Source organism: Eriocheir sinensis, chromosome 55, assembly GCF_024679095.1.
Source record: "Eriocheir sinensis breed Jianghai 21 chromosome 55, ASM2467909v1, whole genome shotgun sequence".
Classification (NCBI taxonomy): Eukaryota; Metazoa; Arthropoda; class Malacostraca; order Decapoda; family Varunidae; genus Eriocheir; species Eriocheir sinensis.
The window spans coordinates 7,986,130-8,000,351 of NC_066563.1; the positions used below are offsets into that span (position 1 = coordinate 7,986,130).

Consider the following 14,222-nt stretch of genomic DNA (forward strand, 5'->3'; position numbering starts at 1 on the left):
GCCTTGAGTTTAATCCTTATTCCTTTTCAAACATTACTCTATAAGCTTCTGCCGAGTTTTCTGCCGATTCCTGCTTACATAGTTCTATAGTGACAGGGTTTGAAGAAAGACTCATTCAAAATGCCACGATAAGCACTGTTGACTCCAGATCTCTACCAACCTTAAAATATGTCAGTGAATAGCGGTAATTGAGATTGAGGTCCGAAATACGGTCAATTATTGGCTTAACCAATGTATTCCTCTTCTCTTTTATGCGTGCAAGCAGAGGCTCCATCCTATGAGGGAGAGACACACTGTATTATAACCCCGTGAACAGCTGAGGAAGGCAACACTAGAGGTGATGACTTCAGGCTTCTGCTCTGGAACTAAATCATTAGTGGAACACTTCAAAAAAATATAATTAGCCAATGTAACACAGGTTTCTACCAACAAGTCCATCAATCAAGTTATTAACTATGACTCAAGTGTAGACTGCTTTATGCTGATAACAATTACAAGACACTATTTTTAACTTTTTCTTTCTTCGGTACTTCACAGAGGTTCCCAAATGGGTCCACTTTGGTCATTCCACACGGAAACAAATATAATCGTCAAAGGTTTCATATGGATGTGTATAACTAACGAGAGTATAACATGCATGACTAACTGATGTGGGGAATGGCCAGGGAACGTTTGGGAACGTCTGTTCTATTATAAGAGTCATGACAGATACGTCACTATTGCCTGTAGTGACTTCCATCGATGCAAATAACACAAAAAATAACTATTGGACAAGTGCTGAACAATGGATTTAGTTTCACATTACAACCAAGTACAGTGAGTGTCGGTCATTACAACACGCCGGGGCTTCGCGCGTCCCCGCCACGTACCACATTTCGTTGGCTTCGCAGTGGGAGTCGAGGAAGATGAGCACGTCCCCCACGGCCGCCTTCGCCCCCTCCAGCCTCGCCCGGATCAGGCCGTGGCGCTCCCGCAGCCGAACCAGCCGGACCAGCGGAGGCAGCCGATACTTGATGTACAGGTCCAGCTTCTCCCCGAGCTCGGCTGTAGGGGAGGGAGAGAGAGTTATAAGTCCATATTATAAGACACTTTCGCTTCTCACATCAGCTATTTCTAAAGGTCAAAGAGGGGGTCAGGACGATTCTAAGGAGTGTTTCTTCAGGTTCAGGGTACATAAGAAGGGTCAAACTACCACCTGGGTCATAAAACTACTCCTGGAAATGCCCACAACTCCTACGAAAGCCTTGTCTAATAGATTTTCTTGGGCTACGAAATGTCTTCTTAAACATTTGGGCGCCCAGGTACACAAATTTAACAAGGATTTCATAAGATTTGGGGTCACTGGGTAGTTTTATGACCCTGGTGATAGTCTGACCCTTCTTCTGTACCATGAAGCTGAAAAAAACACTCATTAGAATCCGATTGAGCTCCTTTTCGGCCTTTGGAAGTGAAAGATGTGAAAGGCGGAAGCGTGAGAATACCCATCACCTGTCCAACACACCTGTATACCTTCTCTTACTTCTCATTAACTTCCTTTTCCTTAATTTCTTCCTTCTCATCTGCCTCCGTTTTCTCTTCTCTTTCACTCGCTCTATCCCTTCATCTGCCTTTCCTGTCCAACACACCTTTATACCTTCTCTTATTTCTCATTCATTTCCTTTTCTTAATTTCTTCTTCCTACTCATCTGCCTCCTCCTCTGTTTCCTCTTCTCTTTCACGCGTTCTATTTCTTCATCTGCCTTTCCTGTCCAGCACACCTTTCCTTCTTTTCTCCTCCTCTTTCACCTCCATTTCCTTCTCGTTTTCTAATTCCTCTTCCTCCGTTTCCTCTTCTCTTTCACTTGCTTTATTCCTTCATCTGCCTTTCCTTCTCCTTCTATTCCTCCTCATTCGCCTCCCTTTTCATCTTAATTTCTTCTTCCTCCTTTTCCTCCACCTCCTTTTTCCCTTCATCTGCCTTTCCTCCTATCCCCATATCTCCCTTTCCTCTTCCTCCTCTTCTTCATATTCCTCCTCCTCCGTTTCCCCTCCTCTCTCCCTCTCTTTACTTCTTCATCAGTCTTTCCTCCTTCCCCATTATCTCTTTTTCCTCTTCCTCCTCTTTTCCTACTCCTCTTGCGTTTCTCTTTCTCTCCTACTCACTCCAGCTTAATCCTTTCTCTGCCTTTCCTCATTTTCATCATCTCTCTTTCCTCTTCCCTCTCTTCTTCCTACTCCTTCCCATCCTCTGCTTCCCCTTGTCTATCATTCGCTCTTCATCTGTTTTTCCTTCTTCCTCACCATCTGCCTTTCTATTTTTATCTCATTTTTCCTACTCCTCCCACTCCCACGCACACGTTTCCACGAAGCCTCCACCGCCCGCTGGATCACAAGGCTCGGTATTCATCTATAATCGAATTCTATCACACTAACATTCGCTTAACATAGAGTTTGATCACATTTACATTCATCTATCAAAGCCTTTTATTATAGTTACATTCGTTTATCATAGATTATACCACGGCTACATTCACTTTTTATTTATCTTTCTCTCTTCATTGTTGTAGCCGTTTATCATGGCCTGTCATCCTCGCCACAGGTGTTTTGGGGCCTGGCGCGCAGGTGTTCCCACAGGCGGCGGTGCGGAAGACAATTGTGTGCATGTGTTTGTGGATCCGCGTTGTGGCCAGTCACAAAATACTGATGTGGAAACGCCTCTCCAATAAGTTAAATTATTTGAATCAAGTGATTTAAATCGATTTAAATCAGAGTAAAAAAATCATGAGATAAATCAAATTAAATATAATGTATTTAAAATGATTTAAGTGTTACATCATGAGTAAAATATCCAGTGATTTAAATTATATATATATATATATATATATATATATATATATATATATATATATATATATATATATATATATATATATATATATATATATATATATAAGGAAGAAGAATATGTTAACCTGTTGTACAGGAAAAGTATCAAGTCTACTTGTCCTGTACTGATCATGTAGTGGTCCTGTAGCAAATCAGGCACCAGTGAATCATTGACGTCTCTTACAAGAAAAATATTCAAAAGCATAAAAAAGAAAGTAAGGTCTTATTGTTGATAATAACAATAAATGTAATTATGAAGTTTAATGGGCTGAATTCTTTTTTTAATGCAAAGTACCATGATTAAGTCTAATTTCTTATTAATATGATCCAAATTTGACAAGATAAAAATAGACAAGTTGGCAACTTACGATTTTTATGGCAGCTTATGATTTTTGTGAAAAACTCATCTTGGGTAATGTATATTAAACTATGGTTTCATTTAACATTGGCCAAGTTTAAAACAAGAAAATGGCCTCATAAGACTGAAACAGATAATCAGTGGAAACAAACAAGGATTAATGGAAAAAAAAATCATTTAAATAAGAAAGTCGATATAAATAAAAAAAACGATTAAAATCAAATAAATCGATTTTTTTTTTCCAACCCTGCATTAAACATTTCAAATCAAATCAAATCTCTCTCTCTCTCTCTCTCTCTCTCTCTCTCTCTCTCTCTCTCTCTCTCTCTCTCTCTCTCTCACCAAACCAATCAGCAAAATAAAGGAATAATGAAAGAAAATGAGAGAGAGAGAGAGAGAGAGAGAGAGAGAGAGAGAGAGAGAGAGAGAGAGAGAGATGATCGTTTTGTCACACTTTGGACTCTTGCATGGCCGGGAAAGAATTTGTGTGTGTGTGTGTGTGTGTGTGTGTGTGTGTGTGTGTTAAGGAGTCTCGCGGGAGGGACATGAACGTGCGGTTGGCCGAGGAGTGACGGGAAAAAAAAAAAAAAAAAAAAAAAATGCTTGAGAACACCACTACCGCTGCTCCTCACGCCCCCTCCCCCCAACGTCCCCCCTCACCCCCCAATTCCCCCCCCCCCCCCAGTGACACGTGTCTGAGGGGTTAACCGCCACCTGCAACCTCTTTGGAACCACCCACAAGAGGAGGAGGAGGAGGAGGAGGAGGAGGAGGAAAGAGGAAAAGGAGGACTTGGAAGGAGGAGGAGGAGGAGAAAGAGGAGGAGGAGAAGGAAAGAGGAAGAGGAGGACTTGGAAGGAGGAGGAGAAAGAGGAGGACGAAGAGAACAAGACAACATAAGGAGTCTGCAAGAGGTCGGCAGGTCTATACAAGGCAGCTCCTGTAAACCTCACCCCACCTAACATCACCAGCCATGAATTTATCTTTATTCTTTTAATGTAACTATCGTATTAGCACTCACCACATGACTGCCAAACCTGTTCCATGCACTCATCAACCACTTCTTGCCAATGTCCTTGATGGATCAGAATTTACCAGTTTTAATCCAATACTAAGTGTCCTACCCGGTTCTCTTACCATCAGAACCTTACATCACCCTTATTAAAGCCCTTCATCCATTTATAAACCTCGATCAAGTCTCCTCGCACCCTTCGCCTTTCTAGAGTGTGCGAGACTTGAGGAGGAGGACGAGAAAGAGGACGAGGAGGAGGAGGAGGTGAACGAGGAGGAGGAGGAGGAGGAGGAAGAGGAGGTGAACGAGAACGAGGAGGAGGAGGAAGAGGAGGTGAACGAGGAAGAGGACGAGGAGGAAGAGGAGGTGAACGAGGAGGAGGAGGAGGAACAAAAATAGGAGGAACACGAAGAGGAAGAAAAGGAAGAGGAGGACAGGGAAGGAGGAAGAGAGAGAGAGAAGGAGGAGGAACAAAAATAGGAGGAAGACAAGGAGGAAGAAAAGGAAGAGGACAGGGAAGGAGGAAGAGAAAGAGAAGGAGAAGGAAGACGAGAACGAGAACGAGAACAAGGACGACGAGAGGGAGGAGAAAGACGAGAAAGGAGGACGAGGGGGAGGAGGACAAGGAAAAAGAAGAGGAGGACGAAGACGAGGACAGGGAAAGAGGGGGCCGTTAGGAACCCTAGGATGCTTACCTCTATCCGAGAAGTCATCAACGAGGACGATTTCTTTGAGGTTGCGGCGAGGGGAGCGGTTGATGACTGACCAGATCGTCCTAATGAGGGGACTCCACGCCTCGTTGGTGAAGATGATGATGACGGAAGCGCTGGGGAGGTCATAGTCATACTGAAGAGTCTTGCACCTGCGGAAGAACACGAACACATGAACACACACACACACACACATATACCTACTAACACCTCATATACGTCTAGGAATAGGGGTGTCCTTCTTCTGTCAATTAGGATAAGGTAATGATGGAGGGTTAAGTAATATAAGCATTAATTCTCTCTCTCTCTCTCTCTCTCTCTCTCTCTCTCTCTCTCTCTCTCTCTCTCTTCGAAACTAGGTAACCATTTGTCAACAGAACGAGTCACTCCCACTAACCCAGTGAGCCACACCTATTACACACCGCCTCCGCCCTCTCCTTCTCTTCCCTTCTCTCGCCCTCTCTTACGCCACCACTAAGACTCCCATCCCGGTGGTAATTAGAAGCCGATAACTTCCCACGGCGAGATCACTAATGACAATCGCGTGTAGAACTGTGCCTCGCCGGTGACCACACACTCCCACGACGGCCACCAACCCTAGAAACCAGAGCAGGAGGATGGGAGCTTGTGTGAGGGAGATGAGACAGGCGGTGGGTAGGTTGGTGACTGGCATATCGACCGGCGCCTCTGTTCCTGTGTGAAAAGCCTCTCGTAGAAGTTGCTGGGATTTTCATGGTGGACTGTTTTGTGGTTCTAGTGATAGTTTTACCCGACTTCTGCATCTTGATCGGGAAAAACGGAGCTGGCAGACCGATCGGCACCTCTGTTAACCTACGTGAAAAGACTCGTAGAAGTTGCTGGGATTTTCATGGTGGACTGTTTTGTGGTTGTTGTGATAGTTATACCTGACTTCTGCATCTTGATCGTAGAAAACACTCATGAAATTCCGGTTAATCTTCTCTGTGGCCTTGGTAAACAGCTCCTCCCATCCCAGACTCTTCTTGGGTTACACAGACGACTTGGGACAGGAGTGAAATGTCAACAAGTGGAGTCATGAGTCACTAACACGTGTAACAACTTAATTGAGACTTTTCTGTTCGGGGTTTTGTTTGTCCTGGGCTGGGATTCACAAAGCGTTAGCGACATTGTAAAGGGCGTTAACAATAAATCGGAATTCACAAAACCCGCGTCTCCTCCTGAAATTGACCCCTCTTTCGGCCACCTCTTTGGATTCTTTTTAGGAGCAGCGAGTCGCGGGCTTTTTTTTTTTATTATTGTTTCCTTTTTTGTGTGTGCCCTTGAGCTGTCTCCTATGTTGTAAAATAAATAAATAAATAAATAAATAACTACAAGTCGTTAATCGCTCTCAAATCTAAATTCTGTGCTCTGTTTTGTGAGAGGCGTTGGTGATGAGCTTCTTCAGTCAGACCTTGATTATATTCCCTAGAGAGTACTGATAAAAAAAGCAGTTAGATTTGTTTGTGGCATTTCGAAGTCATATACCAAGTGTGTGTGTGTCGTTAAAAGATTAAACTGTAAATTACTTGTATCTCTTATGCAGCACCGATGAATTTATTATAAAGATGACATTTACGTATTTTCTTAGATGATTAGGTGTATATAATTAATAGTAAATAATCATTCAACATTATTCAATTTGTTTTTATTATCCTACTGTACTACCTAAGCTCTTGTAGTGGAGGTAGACCGAATGCTAACTTGCTAAGGTGTAAAAGGCCAAACAGACCATACGCTAAAGTAGCATCGCGAGTAGTAGTAGTAGTAGTAGTAGTTGTAGTAGTAGTAGTAGTAGTAGTAGTCGTAGTAGTAGTAGTAGCAGCTAAATAGCATCGTGTATACAGGTTTTCTTTTGACTGGGTTGGATTTAGTTCGATGTTTCCCTCATGACTGATTTTTAGAAGTGTTAACTCACAAATATAAATGGATTAAAACATATGAACCCTTTTTCTTCCTGCTTTCCCATTTTTCTTCCCACCTACCCACTATTCTTCCTACCTACACACTCTTCTTCCTACCTGTTCACCCACCTACACATATTTTAACTTAAGTAAACTAAACAAACCAAAAACTAAACAGACTAAAAGCTCTCAGACTAATGCAGGAATGGTCTTAACCCGTCCACTGCGATTGGTACAGATTTCGCCTTCACTGGTAGCCTGGTAACATACATTCCCAGGTCTTTCTCTGCCTCTGTGTTGGAAAGTGGAGTGTTCCCATGTGGTATTGGTATGCTGGATATCCCCTCCCAAGGTACAGGACTTTACACTTTTCTTCATTGAATTGTAGCAGCCACTTTTTGTTCCATTCCTGTAGCTTGGTGATGTCTTCTTGTAGGGAATCCGCAGCCAAGGGGTTTAAGTGGCCCGCTAGGTGACGGGATTTTTCAGCTCGAGTTAATAATTGTTAGTTGAGGAAAATACTAAACTTGATGGCCCTTGAGATGATAACCAAGCGCCTAATTGGCCCTCGAAAGGATTTGAGTTTGACACCCCTGCTCTTATGAAACGACCAGCAACGCATCCACCGTGTAGTGCCTGACCCTTGACCTGACCCGCCTGATGGAAGGACGTATAGTAAAGGGTGTAAAGTGATGTTTCGGGCAATACAACTGGACACACGGAACCTATATGACGAAACCCAGTCATAATCGGTGCGGTGTCTTGCCTTGGGAATCGCACTACCATAAACACAGGATCCCAAGACGAATAAGTGGACCAAAACCAAATAGAACACGGAAATTCCTCTGATGAAACCCTGCAATGAAAGCGTCTGAGTCTTGCCCGGGGAAATCTTGGTGTGCGTTGTAGCGAGTCCTGAAAGAGCTAAACATGTCAGGCCCTCTGCTCCTCGGGGCTGAAATTACACACACACACACACACACACACACACACACACGACGCTTCAAGAGGCCACGAAGTTTCACAAGTGCTTCCGCGTCTCTTCCTCCGTCTCCCTGTGTTTCCTCGCTCTCGCTCTCGCTTTCCTCCTCCTCCTCCTCCTCCTCTCTCTCTCTCTGACTCCTTGGCCGCAAACCCCAAACCAACGACCGCAGTCCACTCCACGCTGCGGTCACTCCCTTCCTCCCCTTCCCTTCACTCCCTTTCCTCCTCTTTGCTCCAATTCTGTCACTTTTCTTCGCCCTCCTTTCCTCCCCGCAACCAATTCTCTTTAAACGATTACTTTTCCATGCCATCCTTTTCCTCCTCTCGCTTTTCTTCCTCTTCCTTTCCACCCATTCCTTGTCATACCCTCCTTTTCCTCCTCTGATTTTCTTCCTCTTCCTTTCCACCCATTCCTGTCATACCCTCCTTTTCCTCCTCTAATTTTCTTCCTCTTCCTTTCCTCCCATTCCTTGTCACACCCTCCTTTTCCTCCTCTAATTTTCTTCCTCTTCCTTTCCACCCATTCCTTTCCATGCCCTCCTTTTCCTCCTCCTCCTTTCCTATCATTACTTTTCCATGCCCTCCTTTTCCTCCTCTCGCTTTTCTTCCTCTTCCTTTCCACCCATTCCTTGTCACACCCTCCTTTTCCTCCTCTAATTTTCTTCCTCTTCCTTTCCTCCCATTCCTTCCCATGTCCTCCTTTTCCTCCTCCTCCTTTCCTATCATTACTTTTCCAGGCCCCCCTTTTCCTCCCCTCAATTTTCCTTCTCTTCCTTTCCTCCCATTCCTTTTCATCCCCTTTATTTCCTCCCCTGCTCTTTCTTTCCTCCCATTTTCCATAACATTACTTTTCTATGTCCTCCTTTTCTTCCAATCACCTAATAGGTTACTCCTCTTCTTTTCCTCCTATTCCCCTCTACGATAACTTTTCAATGTTCTCCTTTTCCTCCCCTCATTCTTACTCCTCTTCCTTTCATCCCATTTCCCCCTACGATTACTTTTTCTTCTTTTTCCTCCCTTTACGTTTCCTCCTCTTCCTTTCCTCCCATTTCCCATACCATCACTTTTTACTCTCCCTTCCTTTCCTCGCATCATTTTTACAACCATTCATTTCTTCCTATTTTCCCTAACCTCACTTTTCCTCCTCCTTTCTTAGCCGGTATAAAGAGAGATCTAACAGTGGTAATATGATAAGGGGATGTCTATTAGTACATTCTCTTTCGGGTCAATAATTTTTTAAGGGTCAGGTATAGCCTATTACAATATTTTAACGTGCCAATCCTTCCGCAAGACACAAGAATCCTCCAGCCACGTTTAACCAGTCCAAGGAAAGATATATTTGCGGTAAAATGATGAAGTGTAGCCTATTAGTGCATTCTCAAGCGTGTCAACCATCCCCCGAAGACACAAGAAGCTTCCAGTAACGTCAAAGCAGTCCAAGGAAAGGTATATTAGTGGTAAAACGATAAAGTGTAGCCTATTGGTGCCTTCTCTATCTCGTCGACCGTTTCTCTTGAGTCCAGTAACGGTTAACCAGTCCAAGGAAAGGTGTATTAGTGGTAAAACGATAACGTGAAGCCTATTAATGTATTCTCTAACGTGTCGACCATTCCCCAGGAGTCCAGTATCGTTAACCAGTCCAAGGAAAGGTCTGCTCGCGGTAAAATGATGAAGTGTATCTTATTAGTTCAATTTCTAACGTGTCAACCATCCCCCAAAGACACAAGAAGCTTCCAGTAACGTATAACCAGTCCAAGGAAAGGTATATTAGCGGTAAAATGATGAAGTATAGCCTATTAGCACATTCTCTATCACGTCGTCCAGACCAGTTCCAAGAAGTCCAAACCAGTTCCAAGGAAAGGTCCGTTCGCAGTAAATTGATAAAGTGTAACACATTTAGTGCGTTTTCCTCCTCATCACTCGAAGATTAACCTCGATAGCAGTGGCTGTGAGCGGGAATCACAACACTTTAGCGGACGCGCGCGGTGTGGCAAGGTTTTGTTTGAGTTTCCCCTCGAGCAGCCTAATAGACCTAGAGGGCGTACCGCAGGCTGACGGGGTGCACCGTTGCTAGATTATCGTACTCAGAGCATAGTATTTACCGGTTTCTGACGCCTAACTATTGCCAAGAAACATCAGAATCTAACACTTTTAACGATAACTATAAATGAGTTTCGTTATTGGATCCCAGGAGACAGTTTAGTCTTGGGAAATCTTAATTCTTTACTCTCTTCTCTTTTGAATATCTTGCTGCAACCTTGTTTTGAAATGTTTGTAAGGGAAAGCGAAGGAAGGAAGAAAGGAAAGGAGTAAGAAGAATAAAACCTACTCCTTTTCTCTTCGTTTAAGTTTTTTTTTTTTTTTAATTCTTTACTCTCTTCTCTGATGGATATCTTGCTGCAACCTTGTTTGATATCTCTCGTGTTCCTTTTCTCTTTTTTATACACTGTTTAGTCTTTTTAATTCACAACTCAATTTTCTCTGTTATATACTAGAAGAACACTGGTCTCTCGTGAACTGCGCATGCTCAGGTCAGCAAGCGTAGACCTGTACAGACTCACAAAGCTTTTTAAACGTAAGTAAGAGTTGCTGGAAGGCTGAATCAGACATACAGTACCACTACCACCATCCCCGCTGTTTCTAGAAACAGCGAGGATGGTGGTACTGTATGTCTGATTCAGCCTTCCAGCAGCTCAATGTGTTAAAAAGCTCTGTGAGAGTGTACAGGGCTACGCTTACTGGTATGAACATGCGCAGTTCACGAGACCAGTGTTTGTAAACAAAAGCACCAGCTTTTGACGATGGGACACCAAATAACACAACACCGGGTGCCTTCAATACCATGGCATGCTCACAAACGAATATGGAATATCAAATTTGAGGCAGTGAATAATCATTTTGGGGGCAAAGTTTAATAATTTTATCTTTGGTATATTGATTTTTGAGTAAGAAAAAATAACCTATTGTTTTAATGTTGATGATCTAAGTATGAAATCTCTTCACCGAAGATATTTCATACCCTGAAGTTTTTTCATACAACACCGGGCGCCCGAGCCACGCATGCGCAGTAGGGAGAAGACAACGTTTTTTTTCTGAGGCGGAAAAAAAGTAGCGATTATCGCTAGTTTGGTTACAAAAGTAACGCAGACAGCGATATATATTTAAATAAGTAGCGGATGGCCGATAACCCGATTTTGTTATGAGCGATAAAGTATCGCGATAACGCCCAGCTATGGAAATAAATATACTCAAATAATACGAGAAGCGAACAAACATTACTCTGCGTATAAGAGAGGCATTCATCTTCACGTTCATGACTTTGATACGAGAAAAAAAGTAAAAAGAAGACAAAATTTGGTCAAGGGTGTATTAATAAATATAATCAGAAAATACTAGAAGACAAACATTACTCTGCGTTTAAGAGTCATTCAAGTTCACATTCATGACTTTGATACGAGAAAAAAAGTTAAAAGATTAAAGTTGGTCAAGGGTGTAATAATAAATATAATCAGAAAATACTAGAAAACAAACATTACTCTGCGTATAAGAGAGTCATTCAAGTTCACATTCATGACTTTGATACGAGAAAAAAAAGCAAAAAGAAGATAAAAATTGGTCAAGGGTATCAATAAATATAATCAGAAAATACAAGAAGACAAACATTACTCTGCGTATTGAGTGATATTCAAGTTCACATTCACGAAAGTTGAAATAAGAAAAAATAAAGTTTAAAAAGGTAGAAATTGGTCAAGGGTGTAAAAATCAATATGCTTCAGATTAATACTAGTCAAAGAATCGTTACTCTGCGTATAAGAAAGGTATTCAAGTTGACATTCATGACTTTGATAGGAAAAAAAAAATGGAGCAAAAAAGAATGATACGAGAAAATAAATGAAGTTAAAAAGAAGATAAAAATTGGTCAAAGGTTCAAAAATAAATATACTTCAGATAACACTAGACACAGAAACGTTAGGTACTATGCGTATGAGAGAGGTATTTAGGTTCGCATTTACGAGGTTGCTGAGGAAAAATATAGTAAAAAAGTATATACGAGATCAAGGGAAGAAGCAAATTAAACAAGGGAAGGGATGTAGCAGAAGAGGAGGAGGAGGAGGAGGAGGAAGAAGATTAGAAGGAGGAAAGAGGAGGAGGATTAAAAGAAGGAAAGTGGAATCATTGAAGAGAAGATGACCTCGTACACTGGACCAAGGGTGTACTACATATACTTAAGCAACACTAAAAGCAGAGGAACTTTACTCAGCGTATTACAGAAGCAGTCGAGTTTTTTCACCGTGAAGGAAACAGCTCAAGGGCGAAAAAAAAATAAAAGAAACAAAAAAAGGCCCACAGGCGCACTCTCGAGGTTAAATAAATAAGAAAAATAATGCAGAAAAAAGGTAGAGAAAAAGAATAGGTGCAAAAAATGTAAAATGCTCCAATAAATCCTGAAAAAAAGACAAAATGTCACTCGACATCTGCAGGGAGTTTCAAATTCGCTTTCACAAGGTTGACACGAGAAAATGAAATAAAAAATAGCAAAAAAAATTAGCAAAGGTGTAACATGTTAAAAAAAAGAAGAAAAAAGACTAGACGAGTATCAGTCCACGTTTTGCAAAGAGATTGGAGTTCGCTTTTATAAGGTTGATAAGAGAAAAATATATATAAAAAACAAAGAAAAATATATATAAGCAAAGGGACAAAAACGAAGGAAACAAAGAGAAAAAAATGAGAAAAGGCGTAACATGCCAATAATACGAATACCAAATAATAATAATAATAATAATAATAATAATAATAATAATAATAATAATAATAATAACAGTAGTAATACCAAAAACGGAAAAGTATAGTTCGACATTGTGCAGATTCAAGTTTACATATAGTGGGTAAATAATCTAGGAAAAAAATATACAGAAAAAAAGGAGAAAGACAAATGGCGTATCAAGCTCCCATAATATACATAAAAAAGGACAAATACTGCTCCAAAATATATAGAGTACAATGACTCAAGTTCACATTCGCCAAGTTAATACGAAAAGAAATAAAAGAAAAAGGAAAGAAAATCAAAGCCAAGATGTAAGATGGACCAATAACCTAACACAAGAAGCAAAAAAAATATCGATCCAAGTTCACATTCGCCAAGTAAATATGGGAAAAAAAAAAAAAGGGCAAAATAGATGTAAGATGCACCAATAGCCTAATCCCAAAAGCGGACCAAATATTATCCCACATGTTATACAAGTTTTCACGTTCACTGACCAGGCTCATATGAAGAAAAAAAAACAAACAAAAAAAAACAAAACGAGAGATCACCCAAGCATGCCTCAACCCTCTCCTCCCTTCTCCAACACTTTCTTTGTTCATAGAGTGTAAAGAATCCGATCCTACCAATATCATCCAATTCTATCCACATTGCGACTTGATTCTCCTGTCGAGCAAATGAGTGAGCTATTTTTTATATACCTCTCTCTCTCTCTCTCTCTCTCTCTCTCTCTCTCTCTCTCTCTCTCTCTCTCTCTCATACGCGTTTACTTCTTGTTTGCAATAGTTAAACAGAGAAACTAGAGCATATAGATTTATAGAACAACACTTTTTATCAGCATTCTCTCTCTCTACTCTTCTAAATAATCTATGCAATTATTTAGCAATTGCAGTGACGCATTGTAAGTTCTTTTCCTCCATCTTTTACAATCATACTTTACCTTTTCTTTCCCATTTTAATAATTCTCCTTTTCTTCCTCGTTCCTCTTATTTTCTTCCCATTCTCATTCCCATAACATCTTTTTCTTTCATTCTTCACTCCGTAATGTCTCTCTCTACCTTCCTTTTTCTCCTTTTCTTCCCACGTTTCTTCCCTCCCACTTTTCTCCTTCATACCACTTTTGCCTTCCCTTCCCATTTTTCCTTTCTTCTTCTACTTCTATTTCTCCGTTCTTTCGTCTTTTCCTCCCTGTGTTAAGTTTTCCCCCTCTTTATCTTCTCTCTTCTTTCTTCCTTCAGTTTCTTCCTTCCTTCCCTCTTCAATATTATAAGCTCCATTTTCCTATTCTTTTATGCGTTATGCTCTCCTTTCCTAACCACTGCAGTGACGCGTTAGTAACTTGTTTGCACTGCTCGGGGTGGTGTTTCGTCTGCAATGTGTGTGTGTGTGTGTGTGTGTGTGTGTAACAGACCATGATAAATAAGCAGTTTCTCTCTCTTTCTCTTCTTTTGATAATCCCACATGCAAACATTTACTGAAGCAAAGACGCACTGATTGTTTGCACTGCTGGGAAAGTTCTCTGGTGTTTGCACTGTCTGTCTGCCTGGAAGCTTAGACCAGGTGCGGATTTTTCAACTCCTTTTTTCTTCCTCTTCTAAAAAAGTTATGTATACC

At 41.3% G+C, this 14,222-nt stretch overlaps 1 protein-coding gene across 4 annotated transcripts in view; it reads right to left on the reverse strand.

Annotated features, from left to right (window-relative positions):
* The window catches only part of LOC126984004 (probable N-acetylgalactosaminyltransferase 9), a 114,759-nt gene that overhangs the window by 20,211 nt on the left and 80,326 nt on the right, over nt 1–14,222 (reverse strand). For 3 of the 4 annotated variants that reach the window (XM_050837305.1, XM_050837303.1, XM_050837304.1), the window contains exons 2-3: nt 4,929–5,095; nt 870–1,044 (exon numbers count right to left, since the gene is read on the reverse strand). In XM_050837305.1, coding sequence (XP_050693262.1) covers nt 870–1,044; nt 4,929–5,095 — 342 coding nt within the window. Of the gene's footprint in view, nt 1–160; nt 276–869; nt 1,045–4,928; nt 5,096–14,222 lie in introns of all 4 variants that reach the window. The other variant, XM_050837306.1, reaches the window with a different exon arrangement.